We start from the raw sequence: 27,830 nt of genomic DNA, 5'->3' as shown, positions 1-27,830 counted from the left end.
TGCTGCCTAATGGCTTTTCTCTAGTCCATAACTTCTCCATGAGGTACTGTCTAGGAAGTTGCTGTGGTGGCCCTATTTTTGTAATCAAGGAAATGGCCACAAAACCATGTCATGGACTGCTGTGAATGTCAGCTGTCCCTTAGCCCAACTCATTCTGTGATTGATGGAGCCAGGATTAATCTGTTCTGCAAACCAATGCTGTCATTTCTTCAGTGAACACAGCTTGGGGCTGTGGTAGTCCCGCTGACCTCCTTCACTACAGCAAAGAAATATATTATCTACAGAAAAGAATTTTTAAGAAAAATCCTTTCTAGTAATTAATTTAAGCTGTAACTATGAAAAGGCTGGTCTGAAATTATGTCTTTGGTTGTCTTTTTAGTCCTATCTGTCCTTTCTTTTCTTCTTTCAATTTGGTGTCCAGCACAATGGCCTGTGCCATTTCATATTGGGTCATGTCAGTTGCTTCTTGTACATTGTCACGCACAGAAGTCATCCATAGCTATGTTCCCATAAGCTATACTGGCGTTGGGTTTATTTTTTCTTGATTCTGTAGGCAGTTTTCTGTACTGATCCAGGTTAATCAGACCAGACAGCTTTTATTTCATAGATTACTTCAGAACACAAAATAGTCCCTCAAAAATCCTGCCTAAATGCTAAGAGAAATAACTGCCAAAATGGAATAATTAATGCAGTAAAAGGAATATGTACTGAAAGGAGAGAGCATGGAGGCATTTGTTCTGTATTTGGGCTCTGAAGGGACATGAAGTGAAAGTCAAGGGTATCTCAGAAGTGGTGTGTAAAAGTACAGTTTTGGGGCTGGTACACTGAAAAAGAGTGACCTCAAGCCACTAATTGCTTGCAGATTTTCTCTACCATGTCCTCTGCCATATTCATACACTTCAGGAGATGCCCATTGCAGAAGCCACAGCAGGCCTCCCGTTAGCCAGGAGGAAGTGCTGGGTGGAAAGATTCACCCTGAGTAAAAGATGGGAGAATATATCAGATAGATGCAACCCTGGTACGTGAAGTACAGCTGGACTGTGCTTGTCACACCGTGGAGGAATAGTGGGCCAACCCTTGAGTATTAAAATGTGCTTCAATTATAGCACAGGTTTGAATACTGAGATGGTTCCAGCATTAAAGAGTGAAGCATCACTAAAGAGTGAAATGAGGACATGCATGTGAACACATATCATAGCCTACTTTTTTAAAAAAAATTGTGAAGACAGTGAGACATCAATGCAGCACCAAAAAAAAAGACCTGTTTATTTTCTTCTACTGTGTTGCTTCTCTGGTTTCGGTAACTCATTCTTATCTTGAGACTGTTTTGTATCCATTTAAGATACCGTGTTCTCTTAAGCTTTAAAAAGATCGAGGAAGATTAAGTTGTGTTAAGTAATGGGAAAATCCTTAATTTTAAAAGCGTGCTTGCTTCACTGTCAATTCTCTTTTTAAATGTTCATGTAACACTTTGGTAGCAGCACTGTGATGAAGTAAATAGGCCCAGATCTTTTTATTCAAAACTGGAGACCATTTAACTGGTTCGTGTTGTTATAAGAACGTCATGCTAACATATTTTAACTCTGGGCTCCTTTACGGTTCCATCAAAATGAACTTAACAGATTTCCAAAGGTAGAAATGTGAGCTAAACACCAGTGTCATACTGATTACCAGCTACATGATAGACCACCAAGAGAGGGAATTACTGTTGCAGTTGAAATAACATATTTTTACCTTTTATAGGTTTGTATCTGGCTTCCTATGAAAGTGAAAGTCCAGAAAACCAGACTGAAAAAGACAGATGGAAATCTTTAAGGTAATCACTCATTGTATCAGCTGAGTTCTGGAGTACCTCCAAAATGCTGCATTGACGGTCAAAGCCTGTAAAGTGCTGGCGTTTAAAGTGTGACCTCTGTTAGAGGTCTTTTCCATTTATGACTAACTTACAGAGCTGGGTCTGTGCTGATGAAAGCTAATCTTAATCTCAAATTATCCACCATTTAAAGGATATCTTCCGCTTGTGCGTTTATACAGTGCTGTACCTGTAATCTTCCTACAGTTTACATCTCTTATTTGTAAGAGATTTATAAGTGACGGTAAATGGTTTGGCGTAAATGAGAATCTGAAGAGAGTGATGTAAAACAATCAGAAAAACCCACATTTATATTTACTACTTTTTCATTGTTCTTATGTTTTAAATTTGCAGATCCACTATTTTAGGAAAGACTTGAAGATTAAGAGATTATTGCAGTAGGTCAGAGAAAAGAAATCCGCAAACATTTTGCACTACTGATTCCAAAGATGCCTGTTTGGGATGTAGACAATTTACTTTGTTTGAGTTTTTTGTTGGTTTTTTTTTTTTTGACTGCCTAACATGCTGGATGAACTGGATTCATCCACTGAACTCAACAGAACTGTGCACATGGACGCTTTTCTAACTATGAGAGAGAGAAAGGAAGGACAGACTATTTGTGGCTGTGCCCAAACTGCGTCAGGATCACTGTAACCTTTGCCTCTGAAGGAAAATAGAAGAAAATCAGGAGCATGGAGAACCATGGTACTGCAAAAGAGAATGGAAATGTAAAAATAAAAATAGACATGCCTATTTCAGAAGCAGGTGCTTCAGATAGCAGCTCTTTAAACCCTCTGAGGATTATAAAATTAAACTGACACAGCAGCAATCTGGTTAATTGCTGAATGAAGAAAGAAGAACTTAATCTTACATTAGCAGTCCCCCAGCCTTGTTGAACAAAGCACTGACTGCAACAGGTATAAGCTTCCAGTGGATGAAAGTGACGTCACTCGCTCATACGTACACATGTATGTCATATACAGATCACATCAGCATGGGAGAGTTGGACACATCCTATGAATTTTTACAGAGAACAATCTGAAGTATGGCTATTGCTTAGTTACTCTTCCCACCACTGTTGTTGTTTTTCTTACTGTGAATCTCGGCAGATCTGCGGAGGGCATACAGTATAGACGGTATTCCTTAAATACCACCTCCCCCCAAGCTGAACTGAAGAAGCAAATTACTCTGGACTCAACTTACCTCTATTTAATGTATGTAGTGTTCTCCCTAATTTTGTTCATGGTGAGATGCATCTTTTAGAGGGCTTTATCACACTTACAGAAAAAAGATACTGCATTAGCATTTGAAAAAAAATCTGTCAGGTTCCAGTTAATACAGTACTGTTTGTTTTGCAACATGATGCTAAGGGGATGGGAAGGGGGAAGTAATTGCTCAGAAGTGGGAACTATATGGTATGCTTTAAAAAGACAAAGGTCTTCAGACTAGAATGAATGAACTAAAGTACAAAATTTGTCATTCATTAACAGGTAACCATTTTTATCTTATTTGGTTTTTAGGGTCTAAACCATATCCACCACTTCCTTACAGATAATACAGAGACTGTGGCTTCTCTTCTAACTTGTACAATGATCATGGTGCTACTGTAATCTATAAGAAATGATAATGAACTGTATGGATATTAGATTCAAAACTAAGCCCTAACAGTAGGCTACTTGTTTATATGTGAAAGGGCTGTTCCACCTGCCCCAAAACAGACCTCAAAAAGCTTTGATGAAACCTAAATGTCATGTGATACTGAACTTTGTTTTAGTACTGACTTGATGCTGGCCTTTCAAATGTTCCAGTCTTTCTCTGTCTACAATGGCAGAACATAACATTTTCTTTGAAATCATTAATTGCTTTATTTCAATTCAGAGCGATTCCAAAGTGGCTGCAGGGTTTGGAAAGATGAGGCTAATCGTAAAACCTGGCTATGCATTTAGCCAGAAAGCTGGAACTGTTCCTGCCCACTGCCAGGCCTCACAAAAGTTACCCATGCATGAGTGAGTTGTTGAAATGTGAGGGGCATCGGTGAGTTATTATTTGAGGGCAACCCAGAAAATGAAGCTGATCTGGGGTACAGTGGCCTGGGACATGTTCTACATGACATACTAAAGCTTGGTAGTGTTTATAGTGCAGTTCTTGTGTTGGGTTTTGATCTGTGAAAACCTGTGCAGTCTGGACCATGGCAACCTGGAATCCACTCTTGCAGTTTTGTGAGATGAGCAGTTGAAGTGAGCAGGACAGTTTTGTCTAAATTTGTGTACGGAGGGGCTTGAGGCAGAAATCCAATTCTCCTTTTCGTTTATCTATCAGCACATGAGTTCTAGCAGGGGCAACGTGTCAGGGGAAAATGTCATCTCAATACTCAAGCTGTGCATGGGAGAACTAAGTGTAAGATTAGTACAACATCATTCCAGCCAGGGAGCAATGATTCTGGTGACACTATTGATACTGTTTGTTAATTTTTGTACATGAGCTGAGAGCTATATAGAGAAATGTACGCACACAGCCATTCCTTCAACCAGAACCATTTTCAGAATGATGCCACTAAAATCCTGTTTAACTCCAAACAAATCCAGAGCAATAACCATAAATGTACCTGCAACAATGCTAATGCTTGCATGTGTTTGCTAAATGGGCTCTTTTTTTTTTTTTTTTTTTGTGATGTCTGAATCTTTTTAGTAGGCACAGTGTGACTTCATGATGGAATTGTTTTTTTTTTAGTTATCTGAAACCCACTGTAGGTGGATGGGCCCTTCCTTAAAAACTGTTTCTTAAAGTGCAAATGGTCACTCCTTTTCTAATGATCCAATTGAGGCTGGTACAGCTGAGGTATTAACACCCAGAAGATTAATCAAAATGTGATTTCTCTTGATAATATTTCACATTTTGGTAAAGGTACCTTCCTGCGTTCAGGCAATTTCATAAGAATGAGTTAAAATTTGGTCTCATAAAGTTTATCAGTGTTGCAAGCTGAACAACATTCATAGTCCAAAACTTTCAAACCTCAGTGCTTAAAATGGAAGCACAGAAGTCAGATTTAGGGAGGTATTAAGGGCTTAGCGGGGCTTTCAGAAGCACCAGATCATCTTTAAGTCTTTATGTAGTCACACACTTTTTTTTTTTTTTAGAGGTGCTAAGCATCCTCATCTCTTGGTGAATACTGAAGCAATTACTGCTTCATAGAGGTGCATGGTATAGTGACCCATAGCATGTGGTCTCCAGAAATGCTGACTGCACCTTGCAAATAACTCGGAGATGAGAGTACACAACAACTTAAAATGAGAAGACAATACTTTCAAAACAGACTTTAGGAACCGTGACTTGCCTTCACGTAGCTCTGTGGCCAAAATCCTATTGATTTAAATAGAAACCATTTTCAAGAGTTAAGTTACAGCTTCAGTTGCATTCGCGCCTTATGCTTGGCCTGACTAGGGAGTACAGCTGCAGACAGCAGGGTGGTCAGAGCTTTGCTTCACCAACAGGCATTGCAAAGCCTGAATACGACTGAAATAAAATGACAATTTGGGGAATGATTTCTTTCAAAAAAATTTATTAGCACTATGTGAAATAGAAAATGAGATAAAGCGCCTCTGATACTTATGTTTTCTTGCTAGAAACATGTAGAGAGCTCTTACCATGATTTAAAAAAAGCCGTACCACTTAATGCCAAACACTAGGCTGTTGTACAGTGTGTAGTCAAGACAAGTTACTGTTAGTAATGCCATGGCTTTCTAATTCCACTGTTTTCAGTGGATTTGCCTTCCTGACGACTGTTTGAATTAATGCTCCATGGAGAACAGAGCAAAGCTAGAGCTGTAGGCCTGTGTTAGTATGAAAACCCTAAGCTAGTAAGATGTGACTACATGATGCAGTCTTTCAGAAGCATTAACTTAGCTTCTGTGCATACAGCAACATTTTAGAAGATTTGAATATATTAAATCACTTCTGCATCCCCTCTTGTGTGATCAAAGTGGTAACAGAAGTCCTGTTTTTTCATTTCTTGAGAGTGCCATTCAGCAACCCAGGGCTAGATCCAAAGCCCAGTGAAAAGCAATGAGGAAATTGTGTGCCCTCAGCGTGTGTTGAAGGCAGTAGATAAACTTGCTCAATGCCTTTCAGAAGACACATAATCATACAGTTTTGCCCTCAGTTTCACTTCAGCATCAATCACATTACCTCATTAAAGGTGGGTGGATGATTAAGCGTAGATCCGCTGGCCGTGACTGAATTCGGAGCGTAGAGAACTCTTGCGGTGAGTCTTGCACACAAGAGCCCCGTGCAGCAGGTGCACTGTGCTTAGCATATCGCTGTCCCTCTGGCAGGCAGGTGAGGGTCCCTCGTACAGCTGGCTGGAAGCAAACCGTGATCTCAGGCCCTGCTGAGATGGCACTTCAACAAAGTGCAGACACAGCCACTACGGCATCTCAAACAAGAAGCAGTTCAAGCGTAGGGATATTTTTCTCAGCTTGAAAGTTTTTTATGATGTGGCCAGTAGTGATAAGATAATAACCCACTTAAAATCAAGCCAGTCCCTTACTGATACCTTTGTTACTTTATCATGCTGTATTGCAATAGTTTATGCACCTTTTTTTAAAGCACATGAGCACTGCAAATCTAGTTTAGAATGAAGTTCAGGTTAATGAATCTGTAGTTGGAGTTATCAAAAAGAAAATGTGTTAGTAGAAAAGATAGTTATGCGTATCAGTCTAGAAATGTTACGCAGTTAGTAGTATCTGGCCTAACAATGACTATTTCGTAGAGGGAGACCGAACCCAAGCACGGGGATGTGTCGGGGAAAAACTCCAATTGATTTTGATGGGTTTTGGAGCAGTCCTGCAACTATACCGTTTAAAGTTATGTATAGGGATTAAATTGCATTGGCAACTGGTATAGTCCTTGGCCTTTCATTTGAGCCAACTGCAAATCTCAGATGGGCAGGTGCACTTAATAGGGTGAAAATCCAGCCTTGGCAAAAGTTTTCTTTGACATTGTTCTGGTTTCAACAGCAAATTCAAGGAGTGAATTTGATCCAGTGAATTATCTCATCAGAGAGCAAAATTTGGCCTTCTGGCTTTAAGAAGTCTTTTTTTTTTTTTCTTTTTAAAGAGGTAGAAATCAGCCTTACTATCTCAGGAGCGTCTTTCTTTGGAAATTAAAACCCCTTTGATTGTAAACATTATTTCCATTGTTGTAACTGCAGAATAGGATTAGGAAGTAACAAGGAAACATGGAAAAGCTCCTTTGTCACTACTCAGAGGCTCAATTGTGGGCCAAAGGCTTTTTTTTTAAAAAACAAAACAAAACAAAACGTTGTTAAGTGAAATTACCTCGGTAGTTGGTGCAGGGCATTACTCAATCGTGGCTAGGGAACAGTGCAGATACAGCTGGTGTCCGTATGGCAGCACATACACTAACAGGTGGATGTGGCAGTGATGTTCCTGTACAAAGCTGTCATGCACATCCGTATCTGAGCCTGCACCCTTTGGTTTCTGATGCTAGGACACAATGCTTTTGAAAGGTAAGAAATTCTTGGAAGTTCACCTGAGGCAAAACACACTTCCTTCTCCATCCAACAGAATAATTACAAGAAAATTCTTTAAACTAAAAGAGGTTTCTCTGGAGGATTTGAAACAGTGGAGAATTTGTTACTTAGTTGACAGAAATTTTAAGATCTAAGCACCATGGTAAAATAAGTACGTAAGAGCAATACTTTGACGGTTGTTAACTTTTATATTTCACAGCGTGGCAGTGGAGTGCAAAAAGACACCTGTGCATGTGCTATTCCTCTTAATATCAATGGCAGCTGGGCAGTCCAAAGCAGGAGAGAATACAGTGAAAAAGTGATGCATGCAGCAAGCTGTTCCAATATTTGTGTTTTCACGTTGGGTATGTTGGAAAGAAAGCATGCTGCCTTGCAGTGGATCCCTTTCTCTACAGCCATTGTTAGCTGCTCTGTAGTGATCCAGTCCCTGAGCTGATAGGGGAGGCAGCAAGCAAGTTACCCTTTTCAGTGGAACAGATCTGGAAGCGAATCTGTTTTGTATTTATTTATTTTACAATTCTTTTTGCATATTTTCAGATATGCAAAAGTTATCAAATACATTAAGTTAATGCGCATACAAGGCATCGCATTCTGCATTTTTATACTATGCAAGATGTATATTAGAAGTTAATAGCTTGTATGGGTGGCATTTCCTACATTCTGCACAGGTGCAAGACGCTGAAACTCGGGCGATAACCTGAGTTACAGAAAAAAGTAAATATGAGTTACTCTTGTGTAGATCCCCTACCTTGCACTGTGGCCAGACTCAGACTGTAATGCTGTAAATTCGGGGTGGCTTAGAATGCCATCTCTCCCTCTGATACCTTTCCTTCCACAGAAGTGGTATTTTGTTCTATCAACAGCTCCTGCAAAATGCCATAGGAATATTTTTCTAGTTCTCTGCCATACAGGGACTCTGCAGTCATGTGCCAGAGCTGTCACGCTAGGAGTCCTTCTCCCTTCTTCCCTGGCACTAAAAGTGCTAGCCCAGACTAATACTGCAGTGCAGCAACGTTCCCAGGCCTTCTTGAATCCAGAAGACTTACGGGTTCAGAGCTCACAAGTCCTGTAAGTTAAATCTCTGTACAGTAAATTTCCTTCTAATATGTGCACAACCTATTTAATGGACTGCTGAGCAGAAAATTCCAGCTACCTTTCAGAGAAAATGCAACTTCCTTAGCGCACTGTAACTGGTCAGTGACGTCACTGCTTTCATCATTTAATTCACTTCTAGAATTCCAGTCTTTTGGGGATAACTAAGCATATGACGGTTTCCTGGTGTTTGGCCCATGAGTGAAAATGGGAATTTGAAGAGCTGAGAAAGAGTTGAGAAAACAGGGGTTGGAGTCTAGACAGCTGACATGATATGTACTTCCAAAACAGCCCAGGCTGGGTTATCACTTACAGTATGTCCTTGTCTTGAACTAGAAGGAAATTTTTCCAGTAGAATCCTCCTAACTCTTAGTGAGCGATACAAGCACACAGCTATTAAATTTAAGTGTTTCAAGATACGATTCTTACAAACGTGTAAGTACTTCCCTTAGGAGTCAGTCTGTAAAAAGAAATAAAACTGCTAGCATGCCGTACAGATGGAAAATAAATTAGCCGCTGGGTTCCAGAACTGTTGACTCTTAGCAAGTAGTCATTGGTATATAAAGGTGAGAAATCAGATTTTAGTATTTTTTTCACTTTTAGCAAGTTCTGTGAAATGTGACGGTACCAGTTATCTTAAACCTATACCCCAGGAACATATTATTCCAAAACATTTATTCACAGACCTAAACGCACAGGGTAAAAACGAGTAAGCAGAATTGTCCTTATATTCAAAATGAGAAATTCAAAGATTGAATGATGTGTCTGCAGTCACCTGGGAAGCATGTGCTTTCCAAAATTACCCCATATTGACATCCAAATTCTAGTCTTACATTTCATCTGTTATAACTCCGTTTTACAATTGTGCTTAGAAAAATGGGAAATAAATTATTTTATTTTTAATTAAGAATAAGCTAAGAAATAAAAGAAATATGGATTAAAAGACTGGTAGCTAATGATTGTGGGAGCAATAGTAATGAGGGGCTCCGCTTTTCCTGTACCTTTTCCTTTAAATTAAGCTATTTCATGTTATGATCAGCATTTTTGGGTCAAATCAAAATCCCCGTACCCTCCATAATACTAAACCCATGTAGATTTGTTAGAAGTCCTCAAAGCAAATATCACCACTGTATTAATTGCGCAGGCAGAAAACAGTAAAGTTACTTGAAAGTGGCTGTTATAATTTCGTGACTGTACATAGATCTTGCAAAATGTTAATGGTAATATGCATACTGTACCCCACATAAACACCGCCAGAATAGCATGGTCATTGTTACGCTTTATAGCTGTTGTGGAAAATGTCTTAACCCGCATTCATGATTATAGTGCCCATCCTACTTCCATGCCTTTTTATACAGTTGTGGTAAGATTGTTATGAAATCCTTTTGTCAGTCATGTTCAAGCTAACTTACCTATGTATAGAATTTATATATTAAACCCCCCTAATTTATACTGTGTTTTAACAGTTTGCCTGAACTGTCTATGGTTTCTAAATTTTGTAATGTGAGTGTCAAATTAGAATAATAAAAAAGAAAAATTGGCTCAGCTGTGTGTATTTTGTTTTTCAGCTTTTATTTCTAGTAGAGATTTCAACAGCTCTAAATTATGGTATAGGCTGGAAAGAAACCCTGGTTGCTTTGAAAAGCCAAAAATACAAAGATATCCCTGACTTAACTCAGCAGTTCATGAATATGCATGTAGAAATAAAAGTACCTGTAGTGTCTGCTTTTCCTCATTTGTACTCTACTGCTTCTCTCTTCATCCTCATACATTCAGAAGATTGCACTGCACCGTACACTACAAGGAAAAGAAACAATTTTTCTTATTTCCCATTATAAAACATTTTCCCAAATAGGAGTCACAGACTCAAAGTATCATAACAAAAGGAGAAAGCTGGGCCTCAGCGTGAGTATTTTTAGTCCGTTCCTATAAAATTCCATGGTACAGCTGATGTTTAAACGTGTTCTATTATTTATTATTTATGATCAGTATTGCAGTAATCTGGGAGCTTCTAATGGGGTGAAGGCCCCATTTCAGTAAGCATGTGCAGAAAGACAGATCCATGCATCAAGTAGCTTAAAATTATAAAAAGAAAGGCTCAGAGGTGAAACTCTTGTCTAGGTGTAAGTGGTGAAGTTTCCTTGATAAAAAAAAAAATAGGCGTCTGCATTACGTTGCTTCTGTGTTGCTTTTATTCAGCACAGCCTGGTTCTGTGCTGTTACACGAGCGAGGACTGCAGGCCTTTGTAAGCAGTACCACGAGCTCCAGAGCCTGCAGAAGTGCCCTGTGCAGCCCCCGTTCTCAGCACCGTGCTCGTACAGTGGCAGGCTTCTTGGCAAAAAGGACTACGTCCTCTGCTGAATGTCCTCTAACCTGTGGCTTACTCAGGCTTCCCAGTGTGAAGCCCCCTTGTCTAGGCTTTGTTAGGCTAAAGCACTGCAGTCCTCGGAAGACTTGGCTCTGCCACAAGCAGAGGGTGAGAAGCTGAAGTTGCAGCCATCCGTGAGCCTCGCAATAAAAGGGAACGGATCGGGTCAGCTCAGCCCAAGGGGACCCCAGCTGGGCAGGCACACGGCGTGTTCAGAAGTTAAAACCAGCGTAAACACTGGAGAGCAAACACCTTGCCTGAGCGGCAAGCTGCCAGGCATTTAAGGCACAGCATTTGGATTGCCCTTTATGTGTTAATACGGCTATGAACACGCTGCCGGCTGTGCAGGCAATTCCAGCCTGCCACCTATCCCGGCTCAGAGGGAACAATCCCGTCACTCGGCCATGACTTTTCACAATGCACTTGGGAATGAACACAAGTGCACGTGCTCACACAAAGTTTCTGGGGCACTGATTTCCCAAGAAAATTTCCAGCAACTCATTAATAAGGGAAATGTGTCCCTGAGCCCAGACCTTAATTTGCTGTAGCTGAATATTTGCATTTTTCCATTTCCTATTTGAATTTTTGAGTTCCTATCATCTCTTGAATTTACACATACCACAACAATCTGGGACGCCTCCTTGCTTGATCATTAGTTATAGTGATTTGTGAAATTAATAGCACTTTTTTTCCAACATATCTTAGAAAGGCTCGTGATTGTTTTTTCCATCCCCATTGCTCAGACTCTCCTAAACAGGCGGTATTGTCTTTATTATGTCCCTGAGCCCCTACAGCTGCTACCACCCAGTCAAGTTCTATGATATTCCCTCCATCACTATAAAAAACAAACCCTGGAACTGCAGAAATCCATAAACAACTAAAGGCAAAGCACAACTACTAATCAGCCAGCCTCTGACACTAACCAGAGGGAGGAATAACAAAACCAATGCATCTTTAATTAAGAGAAAGCAAGCACAGTACTGGAAGTAGTCAAAGCCAGGAATTTTTGGCTCTGCCATTGCGCCTCTTTCTGGGGCTTTGGGCAAGGCAGTCAGCCCATTTTAAATTTTGTATCCAAACAATGAGAGAAGTAGATGAGCTTTACATCTCGCAAATGGCTGCTGTGAGGATGAATCACCTACCGCTCTAAAGTACTTGAAAGAGCAACCAATACAATATTGCATTTTGGAAGTAAATGTTTTGAATGTAGCTTTTCATACATGCACAAATGTCTCCCGCCAGGATAATAACACTGAAATGTAATGTATTCTGTTGTACAGAGTGAACGAAAACATGCTTGTATTGTGTGTTACTCGCTCAAGTTGTGCATACATTTGGCATTGTACAGTCTAATTAAAAAAGGAAATACCTCTCATAAACAAAAGTAAATACCATACCAGTTGGCAACAGAAGTAGCTATAAATGCACTCAAAAGAGTTTCTCTCCCGTTGCTGTAACGTAAATTCCTCTAATTTGATTTTTCACCGTTAGGCCGTTCCCATTCTAGAGCAGCTGTTGCTTTGTTTGCACCACATAACCTGGTCATGGCCAGCGAGCGTCTCCTGATTCCATCCTTCCCAGCGGTACCACCTGAACTCCAGCAGCCTGATGGCTCTCTGCTGCTGGGTCTCCACTGCCACCTCCCGAACAGGAAGGAAAGTTGACTGCTTTCAATGCCGCTTTTCTTTTGAATGTGTCTGTACAGGTATTTTTGAAAGCACTGGACTCCGTTTAGCACAAAGCAGTATTTGAAAGTCTGCTTTGTAACACACGGAATACTTTCTATAAAATCTGTCATAAGGCTTTTGCTTCAGTGTGAAATTTCTTTCATTTACTTTATGTGTGTCTGATGTGAAGAAGGTATGACCTTTATATACCCCTTTTCTTCTTCAAAAAGGTTCAAAATGAAAAGCTAATTATTCTTACCTTCTGACAGATTTATTCCTCCTTCAGTTGTCAGCCAAAAACCTTTAACTGAAAATGGTAAATTTTAACTAGCTCCCATTCACTGCATTTTCATAATGAACAATAGTTGTTTCCACCCCCTTTTCAGTCTGAAAATCATTTTTCCTAACAGGCAAGAACCACAAAGCCCTAGAACCATTTTTTTTTCCTGCTTTCAAGGTATGCTTATTTCTGATACTCCCTTCAGCTACAACCTTTTCTGTTTGAATAAGTGGGACTTCCCCAAACTGTCTCTGAGCTGCTGTACCGTGTAGAAGTGCCTGTCACGTACGCAGCAAGACAAAAACAGCAAAAGTGAGACTCCAGAAGAGGCAATAAGGAAGGCAGATGAAGTGCTTCTGTCACATCCCATCTTATCTGCCCTGCCAGTGACACAGGGCACTGGTTTGCCACCAGCCTTTCTTCAAGAGCACTCATGGTCGTCCTTCTGGATACCCCTGAGACATCGCTCCTGTGACACGGAGCCGTGGGAATGGGCAGGGAGCTGGTGCAGAGCCCTCAGCGTGCGCAGCGTTCCTGCACACAGGTCCTCATGTGCCCGCCGTCTCGCCGTATGCTTCGCTTCGTCCCTCCTCACTTTTCTTGTGTTGCTCATGCTCTGAGAGAATTGCTAAGGCGGGGATGTATCGGTGGATGTTGGGAAGACAATGTTTCGCAGGTGTTAGTGCTATCTTTATAAGTAACCACCAGTCACTTACATGCTAGAATAGTAAACCATCGGCACAAGGCCACACTGGGTGCTGACAGTGACGTATGGTGAGGGCCGTGAGGTAACGAGGCCTTTTAAAAACTAAGGGAAAACAAATGGGCATCAACGCTCTGTATCTCAGTTTCCCATCTTAAAAAAGAGAAATGGGACTTTCAGTCTAGTGAAAAGCAGGTTTAAATGCTTCTTTTGCACTCACTGGCAGAATTTTAACGGAAGTTTTAGGAGCACAAAACCAAACGTGTCTCTCCCTTTCGGTACCATGTGCTAGTGCTTTGGGGGCTCACTGAGCACACCCCTGCTCGCTCAACGTGAGGTGCTGTGGTTTGTCTGTCAGCAGCAGACGTTCCCGTGCAAGATGTGACAGAGCTGCTGCGGGGAGGAGTTTCTGTGTCCGGGACCTTCCCCATGTACCCCCAGGCCCCCCCCCGGGCTCCCCCCGGTCCCCTCAGCGCCCCCCCGGCCTCTGCCCCTTGGCGCCGCAGGAGGCGGGGTCCCGGCGCCGGGCGGGGCTCGGCCGTTGTGCCGGCCCTGTGACGTCACGCCGCACGGCGCCGCCGGAGGCGTGGGAGGGGGGGAGGAGGAGGAGGAGGAGGAGGAGGAAGGAGCTGCCGGGCGCGGGGCGGCGGCCGCCATTTTGTTGGGGCGCACAGGGCGGCCGCGGGGCTCGCTCGGCTCGGTCCTCAGCGGTAAGCGGCGGGCTCCTTCCCCCCGAGGGTCCCCTCCTGCCCGCCTTCTCCCTCCTTCCCCTCTCTGCTCGAAGCGGTGAGAGGGCTGAGGGGCGCAGCGGGTGCGTGAGGGGCTGAGGGGGCAGCGGGGCCCTGTGGGGGCCGGGGCGGGGGCCGCGCGGTTACCGGGGGCTGAGGGGGCCGGGGCCTGCCCGGGGGCCGGCGGGGCCGAGCCCGATCTCCCCCGGCCGGTTCCTGAGGCCTCCCGCGGCGGGGAGGGGGCTGGGGGTCGCGGCTGGGGCTGGGTAGGGGCAGTGGGAGCCTGCTGGGGGCCTGCCCGTACCCCCCCCCGGGCCTTGGCGGACTTCGTTCGTGGTGGCGCAGCGAGCCTTTGACCTCCCCCGGCCTGCGCCGCCTGCCAACTTCTCCGGGAGAGACATTTAAAAAGTGCTGCGTGTGCAGCTCGCCGCAGGGCCGCTGCGGCCTTCCCCAGGCGTGGGTTTTTTTTCTGGGAGGGGGGCTTCTCCCAGAGGACCCCTCCTCGGGAGCCGCGTGGCACGGCGTGGGGGCGAAGGCGGCCCGCAGATGGGGCCACACGCTGTATAGGAACGCGTGTGGTAAAGGCAGCTGTCAGTATTACATAAGTGAGGCGCTTCAGCGCATAAATTTAGAGGAAGTGCATAATGTGTTGTGTTTTTTTTTAAATCTTAAGGTGGATCCTACAGAAAAATGGGTTTTGGCCACGTTGAGCCTCGCACAGATCGATTTTCTAACAATTATCTGCTAATTTGCATTTACCTGCCTCCTTTGGGGATAGAACATGCAAATTCTGTCTAGATTTTGTTTGTTCTCTGAGGACTAAAATGTAGTTAAGCAGCAGTTAGTCTTCAACTAAACCTTTTCCTCAAGATTTCTGTGGTTATTTTTCCACCCCAAAACCTCCCTTTTCAGCACTCTTTCTTGGGGCTTTTATTTACATATTTATTTGTCTACTACAAAGCTTTATTGCAGGCTGCTTTCTGGCAAACTGGGGAGGGGATCATAGGTAAGATCCTGAATTTACCTATTGTTGAGTAGGGCGTGGGGCACAAAACACTTCCCACCTCAAAAGTACAGTAACTGAAATCTGGGTGTGTTTTGTAATTTGAGTTGTGTAGGTCGAAAATAGAGAAAAATGGCTGCTGAATTAGGTAAGAAGGTAAGAAAATCAGGCATGTAAATGAAGGAGTAACAGATTTTAATTTTGTCTTGGTCCTTCAGGAACAATGATTGGTCCTTAAATGTGTTAGTATTTTTATTTCTTACTAATGCATGGTAAATGAGTAAGATTTTTAGGCGACTTGCATCGTGACTGATTCAAAGGTTGCGCCAGTCGCTAATTTTTGCAGAGTTTAAAACAGATTACTGTAAAAAGGAAAAAGGGAAAAAACATGCTGATATAGGCATTAATTTGTTAACTGCCAAGCTGTCAGAAATCTGAAGTGTATCAGAAAACCTCTTTTTCAGAAGAAGCTTGCCATTTACGTGAGCATTTACAGGCTCTAAAAGTTCCTTTCTTCATGCCTCTAGTTGGTGTGGAGGCAACCATTGTTGCTCCGTGTCAATTTGCACAATGATATATCGCTATTTTTAATGCTACATTTCTATCTAAACTTCTTACTGTCAAAAAGTACCATGGAAATCTTTCTTGTTCTGTCTTAGTTAATTCTTTAGAATATGCTAAAACAGATATGTATTTTTTTCTTGTTTTTAAATATTTCTGCTAAAGGATAAATGTAGTTGCTTTTGATGTGTTCCTAATTCTACAGCTGTGCTTTGCTTTCTTTTTCAGTTGTGCATGTACCTGTTTGAACACAGAATTCCTGCATATAACGTCCAGCAACAGGAGCTGGTGGGTTTTGTCTTTGGCAAATCAGCTGTATTGTAAAACAACTGCTTACTCGTGTGCTAACAGAGTTCAAAAATAGTGGTTTGGTTCGTAGGACTGCAATTATATATTAATTTATCAATGTTTGCTGTGATTGTTGCTACAGCTTAAAAAAATAAAAATCTAAACATCTCTGTGTAACAGTGATTTGTAAAGAGGTTTGTGAGAGATGTTTTAGGCTAGTTGGACATACTTGGTTTTCATGTAGCAATTTACGTATAATGTAGCGTAAAGAACGAAATCTATGTTTTTTCATAGAGAATATTTGAAGATTAAGGCCCCTCTCCATGGGAAGGCTATTTAAGGAAATGGTTCTCTTTAGTCACTTGAGAGTTTATTTAAAACAGACTTTAATAACATGTTTGAAGCTATTAAGTGGAGATGGTTTGGCCTATTTAATCTTGAATTGTGTTTTGTAACTGTGTTGGGATGAGGTAACTGCTCACCCAAAACCAAAGTAGTGTATGGGCAAAGCTAAGGAAAGAGGATTGAGGAAATGGTTCTTTCTAGTTCTGACTCGCAACTACAAACCCCAGTGTAACACTTTTGTCTTTTGTGTGTTTGTGTTGTGTTTTTTGTTTGTTTTGTTTTTTTTTATTAGTGGAAGATGCGGCACTCAAAACAAACTCATTGCCCTGAGTGGGATGATAGAAGGAGCTGGGATCAAAGAAAGCACAGCAGCAGCCGTAAACGCAGGAAAAGGTCCCACAGTAGTGGACAAGAAAGCAAGCACTATAAGCCAAATCACGTTTCAGAAAGGTATAAGACTCTGAATCGTGTAGTGATAATTTCTTAATGTGCCTAAAATAAACACATTTTCAGGATATGAGGTTTTAAATGCCCAGAGCTGGTGATTCTTTAAGGTTTGACTCACTTAAGACAAACTGAAGAGGTAGTTGGTTTTGTTAACACAGTACCTGAATCACTAAATAGAAATTCTTTAATAAAAACAGTAAATGTTTACTAGTTTGTTTCTCTGTTGTCAGTTAAGTATTGGCATTGAATACATTCAATATTAAATTTCAAATGAGAAGTATGTCTGTTCGTTTACTTAATGTGAGCAAAAGGAGGGGAAGAGAAGGTTTGTTTAGTCACTTAATACAGTGGTAAGTATGAGTTAGATTTCTCTTACTAATTTGGAGGTGGTTTGCTTTTTCTCCCACACTGCTTTCACTGGAAGGATGTGTTTTTCTGTTTTTCCCTTGAGAAGAAGATCCCATGGAATTCTTTTAAGAGCTCATACTCATGCTTATAAAATGCTGGAAGGGGTAGGTGTACAGCAATATGGGGGCACTTTGCCTCTGCAGCTTTAAGGTTTTTTTTTTTTTCTGGGCAGGAGACCCTTGATCCAGATACTTCCTGAAGTTTTTAATGTTTAGGGCAGAGTACTAAGATCAATGCGGCTTACATCAGAATCTCCAGGTTTTATTTTTCTTTTTTAATGTTGTGAGCTTTGAAACCGTAGAAGGATTATTACTGTATTAAGAGCATTCGATATTGTGTCTTTGGAAATTGTAATTGAGTTGCTTGGTATATTTAGGAAGTCTCTCTCCTTTTGAGGCTGAATTTCTTTTACTGTGCAAACTGTGGACTGGTTATATATTGTTCCTGTGGATGGCTATGTATTTCAGACTGACAATGTCATTAGATCCCTAATAAAGTTAATGAGAAAAGCTCCACTTCTTTTGAGGAGGGAGTTGATTAGAAAACTTTCTTGTTGTAAAGACAGATACTGTGTAACCCTGTAACTCAGCTCAGTCACTTATCTTGTTGGAACCTCAAGTTTTTGAAGTGGAGAACATTCACTTAAAATATATTTTCAGTCATTATTTGGACGATAGAGCCATAAATGAAAGAGACCATCATGACCGGAGATATGTTGAGGAATACAGAAATGACTTCTGTGAAGTATATGACCACAGGCATTATCACAGAGACTATGAAAAGAGTCACCATCATCACTATAGCAAATCCTCTGGTCGGAGCAGGAAAAGTAGTCATAAAAGGAAGCATAAGAGACATCATTGCTCCAGTCACCAATCACATTCGGTATGAGTAATTTTTAACTTTATTATTAATGAATTAGTGGTAATAGACTTCTTAAGCAAGTGCTAGAACTTCAATTCCTGGTCACAGTACTTTGGGGAAATATTATTTTATTAATAAAGGATTTGTAATTGAATCCATTTGTGAGCATGTGAATATGTTCTTAGTTGAGGTTTTTGGATCAGGATGTCGGGGGGACTATCGTCAGTACTGGTTACACACTGGGGATGTAGGTGGCCAGCAGCTAGGTCGCTGGGGATTAATCTGAAAAATGTGATCTTGAAAGTGAAGACAGGTAACTGTGCTGTTTCGCAGTGCAGTTATCACTTTAGTCTTAGAGCATAGTGACCTATTTGTTTCTCAGGTAGACTCTGAGATGCCATCCATCCTATTAATAAAAATAATTGAAGTAACGTGCCTTTTTAATGTAAACTTAACTGGGGGTATGAAACATGCATGTCTGGTAAATTGATAAGAAGAAGCTGCACAATTCTACACCTGATTTCAGAAAACTTTGATAAGTTATGTGCCTGACTAGTGGCAGCTAATGTCTTACTGAAGATGGGATAAGCTTGCTGCTTGCCTTCTTTGAAGGCATGCTGTGTGAATTTCTCATTGTTGGCATTGATGCCCACTGATAAATCTGCAGGTCCAAGTATTTCATGTCACATTTCTGCAATAGAAATGGCAAATTGTATTAGACTATACAATGCAGATCAAATCAAGGGCTTGAGAGTAATTTTTCTTCACTCTCCTTACACGAGGGAAGTAAAATTACTTGATAGTTGATAATATTTAGATTACAAGAATTGTATGTTTTTAAAGAGAAACATTTCACCTGACTGTAAGCTTAGCTATATAAATAAATAACTGCTTTTTGCTGTTTGATAGCAAAGTATTAGAAATAGTGACATTGCAGTCTTAATCTGTCTTCAATTAAGCCACTGTTTGAGAGTCAAAATTGTGTTGTTTTTTTTTCTGTTGCCTTATCACTTTAAGTATTTATCTGAAAATCTGTTCCTTGCCATGTTTTTCTTCTGTAACATAAACTGTGCCCTGTGAATTTCTGGGGACTGAATTTGAAATTGCTCCTGCCAACTGTTCGTGGCCTGGTGCGTAACTGAATGCCTGAATATCTCCCCGCTGAATGAATTGCGTATTCTGCCCTGAATTCACTCTGATATATTGATTGGCTGGACGATCTTGGTGCCGTTTCCAGAAGAGTCACCGAAGGAAAAGATCCAGGAGTGTAGAGGATGATGAGGAGGGTCACCTGATCTGTGAAAGTGGAGACGTTCTAAGAGCAAGATGTATAGAACATTTTTCAACACTTCTTAAAAACTTTTCAGCAAAAAATCTGTTTAGAATAGTATGTCAGAGGAGGGGGGCTAAAGAAATCTTCATTGCTCTTTTTATTTTGTTTTTTTTGTGCTTTTTTGTTTCTTTTGCATATCTTCTTTTCTGTAGAATTTAAGTACTGTGTTCAAAATGTTCCAAGTAGTAAATGAACTCTAATCTTGAGATTAGAACAAGAGATAGTTTTTTGTTTTTGTTTTTTTTGGCTAACTGTTTTCATGACAACTGTCCAATAAAATAACACATTCAGATGCTGAGATTTAAAGTAATTATGCTTTTGTAATGGCACATTTTTAAATCTACATTAGTAATATTCATTCTTGTTTAAGTCGTTGCATAATTCTAACTTGTGTTTGTTCTTTTTAGATGAAATTGTTGCGACTTTAGGAGAAGGAGCTTTTGGAAAAGTAGTGGAGTGTATAGATCATGATATGTAAGTGTCAGTAAGTACACCTCATGATAAACAATGCTTTTTAGCTCAGAAATTAAAGTTCAAGAATGTTTTCTTTAAAACAAAGTAAGTTGTGGTTCAAATAGTGTTGCAGTATATTTAAAAAAGAAATGGTTTTATTTTGATCTGAGCTACCTTTTCAGGTGACTTCTAGTTGAAAATTTTTAAGGGTTTTTGGATGGAAACAGAATCTTTCCCTGATCATTTTTAAGGTTCTTCAGTCATTGCTTTCAATTCTATAAATGCTTTTTTGTTTCTCCTTTTGCTCTGCGAAAGGCCCTTGCATGATACTAACTTTATGCAAAACGGTATACAGAGAAATATTTTTGGCTACTTTTTCTTAGATTTTGAGAAGCTGTCTTTAACAATAAATTTCCTTGACCACGTTTGCCTTTGGAACCATCTGCTTAGAGAGGATTCCTTTCAAAAGTAAGCCTTTGTATATTCTAGACAAGTTGCACAAGCAGATGGAATAAATGCCTAATTACTAAGTAGATATCATCTGCCCTTTTTTAAAAGGGGAGAATTGTTTTCCTTCGTTATGGTTTTCGGTTGGTTCTACAACCGCTGTTGCCATAACTAGAGGATGCGCAGGTGTGCAGAGAGTATGGAAACGAATTAAGAGACTGACTTTGAGGATGATGCTGAGGAAGTAGTTTTGGTTCTTAGTGAAAGCAACTGCTTGGAACTGCTAAAGCTGTATATTTCTTTCCTTCAGTCTTCATAATCAGACTTAATCCTTTCAACTTTCTCTGCATGCGCAGTAATCGAGTCATGCTTTTTTGATAGCGTGGTGACTTCAGTGTGATGGCATGTTCAGTGGAGAAGAAGAAAGTTATTATATTTCTACAACTTGAGTATTCTAAGACATTTAAACAATTAGTAAAACTCAGATTCAAGTTATAGCAACCATATGTTTTATATCTGCAGTTCAGTTTAGTGAAGCAGTTGTAGTTTGTTTCCTCTGGCTTTGGTTTATTCGGTCATTTCACAAGTTAAGACTGCTCAGGAGCTTGAGGTCATGTTGTAAAGGCAGACAGCATTCTGAAATCAGTAGAATCTAAATACCTCTACCGAGACGATTGAAAATTGTCCATTAGTGGATAGGATAGAATGGCCTATGTGTATCTGTTCCATTTAAGTAGTAGCGTTAGAGTTTGAATGTTACACCGAGTGCAGGTCTGTCTTCACTAGTACAAAATATTCAGAATATAAAGTTCAGATATTAAAATAAATTACTTATTTCCCCTGGTTCCATAGGAGCACTGAAAAAGAGCCAGAAGTTGTTGTTCAAGTTGCAGACAAACTTTTGTAGTACATTTTTCCAATGAGAACTTTGATATTTTTGAGTCATCTTTCAGGTAGATTCCTGATATTTGTTCTACCTTAAACGAGGTAATAAGACTGAGAAGTAGGTAATGTAGCATATGCTGTGGGTATATGAACTTGACCAGAACCGGTTTTATACTGATTTTTCCTTTGCAGTGTCCTTAAGTCACGTTCCCCTAATCCAACTCACAGTTCTCTGTGACCTGTACTCTTTGTGTTCACTCTGTCAAAATCAAAATGCTTTCAGACTGTAGATATTTCACAGTAACTGATTCAATTTGTGGTACTTTTCTTTCTTTTGAAGGAGAGGAATGCATGTAGCAGTTAAAATTGTGAAAAATGTTGGTAGATACCGGGAAGCAGCCCGTTCAGAAATACAGGTATTGGAACACTTAAACACCATGGATCCAAGCAGCACTTTGTAAGTGTAAAAGGAGAATGGCATACTAAGGACTTGCCAAAAGGTTCAATAAATTGAGTTTTCATGTATTTGTGTTTCTCTTTCAAGCCGCTGTGTTCAGATGCTGGAATGGTTTGATCATCATGGCCACGTTTGCATTGTTTTTGAGCTGCTGGGACTTAGCACATATGATTTTATTAAGGAGAACAGCTTTCTGCCGTTTCATATTAATGACATTAGAAACATGGCTTATCAAATCTGCCAGTCTATAAACTGTAAGTAAATCTCAATACTTTTATCAAATATGTTGCTATATTACCTTTTTTTTTCCCTTTAGGAAATCAATGTATTAATTACAGAATGTTTTTTAACTTTTTTCCTTGTAGTTTTGCATCACAATAAATTAACTCATACAGATTTAAAGCCTGAAAATATCTTGTTTGTGGAGTCTGATTACATAGTGAAGTACAATGCAAAAATGGTAAGTTTTTGTTTTTCCTCTCAGCACTGAACTTCTGTCTTCATCTGAACTCTTCTTTAAAAGTAGTCTTTCTATGCATAAAAAGGTCAAGTGATAATCAGAGTTATGTTTCCTAGATTTCTTGTGCCCTTTGAGACGTGCTGGATTTCTGCTAAGCTGGTAACATTGCTCCAATTCAAACTGAAGTGTTTCATCTGATCATTAGCTAAATTCTTTGCTGTTTAATGAAGTTGTGGCATTAATAGGAATATATTTTTTATTATAGGAATAATATTTTAATGGGTTTGAATTTGGCAAGATCTTTTTCCTTCATTTTTCTTTAATGAGCTGTTTGAATCCCTTTCTTTAAAGTTATTTGTAAGTTTTGAGAAGTATGTCAGGTTTTGCTTTCTATTTGATTGCCCTGAAGGCCCTGTCAGCTCAGCAGCCATTGGCTTAGTAGCTAAGATGAATTTTCTTTGTGATCAACATGTGATGTTGATAATTGGCATGGGCCAAGAATAGGACTGTTCTTGATCAGTTTATTCCTTTTAAATCTAAGAAAACACTAAGACATATAATGTTAGGATGAGAACTTGGCTGCACTAGGAGGAAAAAAACCATTTCTTTTTGTGCTGGTGCTCTTTTTTCAAAGTTCAGAAGCTTCCTAGAAACAGAAAAGCAGTATGGGCATCAATACATCTAGTTTATGCATGAGGCTCATTTTTATTTACTAATTCGCTTTCAAGAGCTAAACTTATATAAATGAAAAATTATATAAAATTATATGAATGTACCAATGGATAGCAAAAAATCTAAGACGTATAACTAACTGAAGTTACTGTTGAGGTTAACAAAAGAGGAAAGGAACTCTTACTGTGGAAAGGCCTTTAGATATTCATCTGTCTTGAGTATTCAGATTAAATTGCTTTATGTGCTCTTGTTCTTCCTTGGAGCTGGGGCTGAAAAGGAATCGATGTATTGCAAAGGAGTGTTTTGTTACATAGGTTTAATCTTTAGTATGATTGTTAATTGGAACTTGCAAGATGATTTAGATTGATAATGTGGTATCTTTTGCCTAAGCATGCTTTTAAAAATACTAACAAATAGCATTTGGATTCTCTTACAGAAGCGAGATGAACGCACTTTAAAAAACACAGACATAAAAGTTGTTGATTTTGGAAGCGCAACTTTTGATGATGAACATCACAGCACATTAGTGTCTACAAGACATTATAGAGCTCCTGAGGTTATTTTAGGTCAGTAGAGACTTTCAAACCTTCTGACAGCTTATTACAGTTCATTCAGATGTCTTTATTTTGTAAACTGGAGTGGCTGTTCGTGGTTCTAACAATTCAGCCATCTCTTACAGATAGTGCGGTTAATTTTTTTGAGAGTAAGAGGTAAAAAATATTCTAAGAACACAAGTCTAAACACATTCCTTTCCCCCTTCCCTCTAACAACCAAGGTTTGGGGAGAGGCGTGGAGGAAGGGAAATAGGCATCAGTAATTGCATGAAAACTGGGGATATCCTTTGTGAATTACAGGTTTTGAGAATATATTAAAAAGTAATCCAAACTTTGCCTATTTTGCAGCACTGGGATGGTCGCAGCCTTGTGATGTTTGGAGTATTGGATGTATTTTAATTGAGTATTACCTGGGGTTTACAGTTTTTCAGGTGTGTATGCGAATTTAAATCAGATGTTTTTGTTATAGATTTCTGACTTGGATCTTTTAATGATGTCTACCTAACTGTTAGTTTGAAAGGCATAACCTTACAAGCTTCAAGTATTACAGAGATGAGATTGTAAAGACAGCATGCATATATGAAAGTGTGATGTTGTGGACATCTACCTCAGACTATTTAAGATACGTATTGTAGCTTCTTGGATAATGAAACACGTCTAGAGTTTGAGGGTGCTGCTGAAATTAGGAATAAAGTAAACATACTCATACAAAACTTGGGATGATGTCTAAAGATAATATGGTGATGCCTTGGCAAGCATACTGTTAATAGATGAGTGGTGTTACCAAGTGAGTATAGAAAAATCTGATAGTGTGCTCATTGCTTTTTCCACACAGACACATGACAGTAAAGAACACTTGGCAATGATGGAAAGAATACTAGGGCCTCTGCCAGCTCACATGATCAAAAAATCCAGGTAAGTACATTATAAAAGGAGTAAGTTACCTAGTATATTTCTATTATAAAGGAAATTTTAAAGGTTCCATTGTTAGTTGTGAGCTTCTGAAAATCAAGAAAGACTTCCAGGCTTGTTACCTACTAGTCTATTGCAAGAAATTGTGTCAGCTTTAGCTGAATAAAATAGTGTTGGTGTTAGAGCTGTTCTCAACTATCTTAAAATCATTTTCCTTGTCATGCAGAAAACACTATTTTCACCATGACCAACTGGACTGGGATGAACACAGCTCTGCAGGTCGATATGTCAGGCGACGCTGTAAGCCTTTAAAGGTAAGACTGAAGACTTTGATTATTGTGTTAGATTTGCAATTGTGAAAGATCTCTCAAATACTTTTTTTTTTCTCATTTCAGGAATTCATGCATTGCCAAGACACAGATCATCAAAGTCTGTTTGACCTTGTTCGCAGGATGCTGGAATATGATCCAGCCAAAAGAATTACTCTTGATGAAGCTTTGCAGCATCCTTTTTTTGAACCATTAAAAAAATAAATTCAAAGATCTTTTACACTTCTCCAAGGAGATTTCCTAGACTGTGTCAGTCAACAGAGGTTGCATGAAACTTTTGTAAACTTTAAATTATTTTGTACAGTTAAGTCTGTAAATATTTACATATGTTTTGTATAACTGTCATGTTTATCTTGTTGAACAGTTGTAGTCTTGATTATGGATATCACAGTGAAAAATAAAAGTACTTTTCATTTTTGAAAATAGTTCTCTCTTTGAAACTTCATTCTCTCCCTGCAGGTAGGGTTAGTTAATCATTTGACTTTTCAGATGAATGGGCTAGCTAAACAAGTCTTTATATTATTAAATGTTTTCAGCTAGCTTTCTTTAAATGTTAGTCTCAAGATTTCAAGGTCTATGCTTACCTAAGAATGTGGTATATAATACCTTTTTCTAGTATTTGGAAACATGATTGAAGATAGGAGTTTAAAATCTAAGTAGATAACCTCTTGTGGGTCCCCTATTTCCCAAAACTTCCTTTTAAACGGCATGTGTTGCTCTTTTAAAAGGAGTCTAGTTAGAGACTCTGGAAACCCGTCTGGTGTTTTTAGTGGCAAATACTTCCCGGCAAATTTATAGGTAAGGTTTGGAAAGTAGCATTTCATATTTTCAGTACTGTTTTGATTGATGTAAGACTAGCATTTCTGTGATAAGGTGTTTTTTTTTTTTTGAAGGACTGTACTGCCCCTGGAAAAAAAAATGCCGAGAAATACTCTGAAGTGGTTGTGGTATATTTAAGCCCTTCTCTTGCAGTAGTAACAAGATAAGCCTGAAGTCTTCAACTACATATTTTTGTGGAGCTTGATCTGTAATTACTGATAAGTAACCTTGACAACAGGGAAGCACTGTCATCAGACTGTAATATAGGAAGGAGGAGGATGGGTTCTCAGCTGTAACTCCTGAACTTAAGTGCTGAGTGGTACTACTTCATAAGCCTCTTTAATCTACTTTCTTACGTAGTTCTTGCTCTTTCATGTTTAAGTTGGTGTTTTCTTAGCCTTTCTCGCTGCTGAACAGGAGGAATGGTAGGGCTCATCTAGGCTGCCTGCCAGTCTAGATGCAATTTGCAAGTTTTAGCCATTTATTGCAGTCTTTGGCATGCAAGTCTTAGGGAGAGAAACAGTGAATTGTTTCAGCTCCACAGGAGCCTCACTTCAGGTTCTGTGCTTGCTGTGCAAGTCCCCAAACACAGTAAGGCTTTAAACTGGTGTCTGTGTTCCACTGATGTGTGGGGCAGGGGGAAGGCTTAATTTGCAAGAGGCTCCAGACGGGCATATCTCTGAGCTGGGGAGAGACTACAGCTGAGACAAGGCTTTGAAAGCTTATCTTCTGTAACCAGTGCCACCTACAGTGCTTGATTGTATCTCCTAATACAGACACCCCTCTTCCTGGGTCCTTTGCATCATTGTTTCTTCTCTGTGTGACAGAACTCAGCAGTTGGTGCCATCCAGGTCAGCAGTGCCTTTGGTGGGACTAAGGAGGACAGCAGTGAATTTCGGCCCTGACTTCCTCCATCGATACTTTCCGTCCCACGCTTTTCTCAGGAGCAAAGCAGGTACTTGGCTGAGCGTTTCAGCATAAACAATACAAACCAAAACAGTTCTATCAAAATTAGAAAGTAAAGGATTGTGTGTTCTTCCTGAAGGAGTACTTGAAGCTGCTGCTAATGTAGTTACTAAAACACCTTGCACTTGCTAAAGGAGACGCATGCTAGAAAAAGTGTGCATGTACACGTATATACACGCTATCCTGTTGAAATTCACTCTCCTCCTTGTAAACTTTAAAAATAATACTATGACAATTAGTAGAACAACTGCAGCAAGGTGCCAAATAGTTTTGTGGGCTTTACAGCGTTGCATAAACGAAACTTTAGTTTGGAAGGAGGAAGGGGCACAGGTCCAACATTGCTGGGCTCAGTAGTGGAGCAGCACAGAGCTGCTTGTAGCTGAGGAACAGCTGGGTGCCAGGGGCTCTGTCCTTAATCGGTCTGATTTCTCCTCTTCTGGGCTGCCCTGAGTGGCTTTGTCTTCACTGGGAACGAGATGTTCACGGGCACGCACCCCCTTGTCTTGTTACTACATGAATATAGTTGGCATAGTTTGTAATCTCTGCATGTTTGGATCAAGTTAATGCTAATTGCCTATCGCTGTTGGTAAATAATGACTAGATCTATTTACATCTTTCTCTGCACTTCTGACTTTTAGCTACCATACCTAGAACAAGTCTGTAAACCTGCGAGTTGTTGTCAGGCAGAGGCAGAGCAGCCGTTTGCATCTCTGTAACAGGTCAGTTCTACATTTCACTAAGTGTAGATGATGGGAGAAAATTAAGCTGTCTCTTAAGTGAACAAAAGAGGCTTTGTAAGGTGCAAACAGCGTACAAGATCCAGCACTTCAGAAGCTGAGTAGGGCAGGGGAAGAGTTGCACTGGGGGGTGAAACTTCAGAGGAAAGAGGAGAGGAGTTGTGGGGCAGAGGGCTTGGCTGCAGTAGCGACTTGTCCTGTTTCCTCTTACCTTTTCTGGATGTCCCTAGTGTGAGGAGGACTCAGGCCATGATGTGCACATGTTTTAAGGCAAGACGCTCTGAAAAGCTCCCCCAGGCTGATAGTACTGTGTACGTGCACTGAGAGCTCAGAAGCGAAGTCTCAGCAGGCTTGTGGAAAGGAGACAGGGAGAAGGAAGGGAAGAGGTTGCTCATAATAACCTGGCATTTTCCTTCCTGTGCCTTCAGGCATGTGAGGGGCAGGAAATAGTTGTTAGCAAGTGATATAAATTTACCTGGCTAAGTGGTTTGGAAATAGTGGCTACAAAAAAAGCACTACATGTACACCAGGGCAGTGTGCTTGACAGGGCTGTGTGTACAGGTGTGTTTTATTAACACAGTTGCTGATATCACTCCTAGCAGTTTTCTCTAGCGCTGTCCTAGGCTTCACCTGTCTCTTCTAGAAGTC

At 40.2% G+C, this 27,830-nt stretch overlaps 2 protein-coding genes across 10 annotated transcripts in view; both read left to right on the top strand.

Annotated features, from left to right (window-relative positions):
• RASGEF1C (RasGEF domain family member 1C) overlaps window positions 1-10,034 on the top strand; it is a 128,258-nt gene extending 118,224 nt beyond the window's left edge. For all 3 annotated transcript variants that reach the window (XM_040573382.1, XM_040573383.1, XM_040573384.1), the window contains 2 exons: window positions 1,744-1,816; window positions 2,207-10,034. In XM_040573382.1, the coding sequence (XP_040429316.1) occupies window positions 1,744-1,816; window positions 2,207-2,231 (98 nt within the window). In that variant the 3' untranslated portion in view covers window positions 2,232-10,034. The remainder of the gene's footprint in view (window positions 1-1,743; window positions 1,817-2,206) is intronic.
• A 4,052-nt stretch (window positions 10,035-14,086) lies between these two features.
• On the top strand, window positions 14,087-25,083 carry CLK4 (CDC like kinase 4). Of its 7 annotated transcripts, none has more exons than XM_040573475.1 (14): window positions 14,087-14,224; window positions 16,035-16,094; window positions 16,732-16,889; window positions 17,954-18,179; window positions 19,396-19,486; window positions 19,899-19,965; window positions 21,617-21,733; window positions 21,821-21,987; window positions 22,099-22,193; window positions 23,302-23,431; window positions 23,768-23,850; window positions 24,255-24,334; window positions 24,558-24,645; window positions 24,727-25,083. In XM_040573475.1, exons 2-14 carry the CDS (start codon window positions 16,041-16,043, stop codon window positions 24,862-24,864), a joined length of 1,494 nt encoding a protein of 497 aa, XP_040429409.1. In that variant the 5' UTR covers window positions 14,087-14,224; window positions 16,035-16,040; the 3' UTR covers window positions 24,865-25,083. The 7 variants fall into 7 exon arrangements, with proteins under 7 accessions (XP_040429409.1, XP_040429412.1, XP_040429411.1 ...); XM_040573477.1 differs by having other exon boundaries at window positions 14,127-14,300; XM_040573476.1 differs by having other exon boundaries at window positions 14,128-14,325.
• The last annotated feature ends 2,747 nt before the right edge of the window (window positions 25,084-27,830 follow it).

Source organism: Cygnus olor, chromosome 14, assembly GCF_009769625.2.
Source record: "Cygnus olor isolate bCygOlo1 chromosome 14, bCygOlo1.pri.v2, whole genome shotgun sequence".
NCBI lineage: Eukaryota > Metazoa > Chordata > Aves > Anseriformes > Anatidae > Cygnus > Cygnus olor.
This window is presented reverse-complemented; position numbering and strand designations above follow the sequence as displayed.

What these genes read in the sequence shown, in the direction of transcription:
- CLK4 (XM_040573475.1), top strand. Translation starts at nt 16,041, where the DNA reads ATGTACCTGTTTGAACACAGAATTCCTGCATATAACGTCCAGCAACAG. An exon ending in GAGTGTATAGATCATGATAT is followed by an intron (nt 19,966 to 21,616) that starts GTAAGTGTCAGT and finishes TTTCTTTTGAAG; the next exon opens with GAGAGGAATGCATGTAGCAG. An exon ending in AATCTGCCAGTCTATAAACT is followed by an intron (nt 21,988 to 22,098) that starts GTAAGTAAATCT and finishes TTTTCCTTGTAG; the next exon opens with TTTTGCATCACAATAAATTA.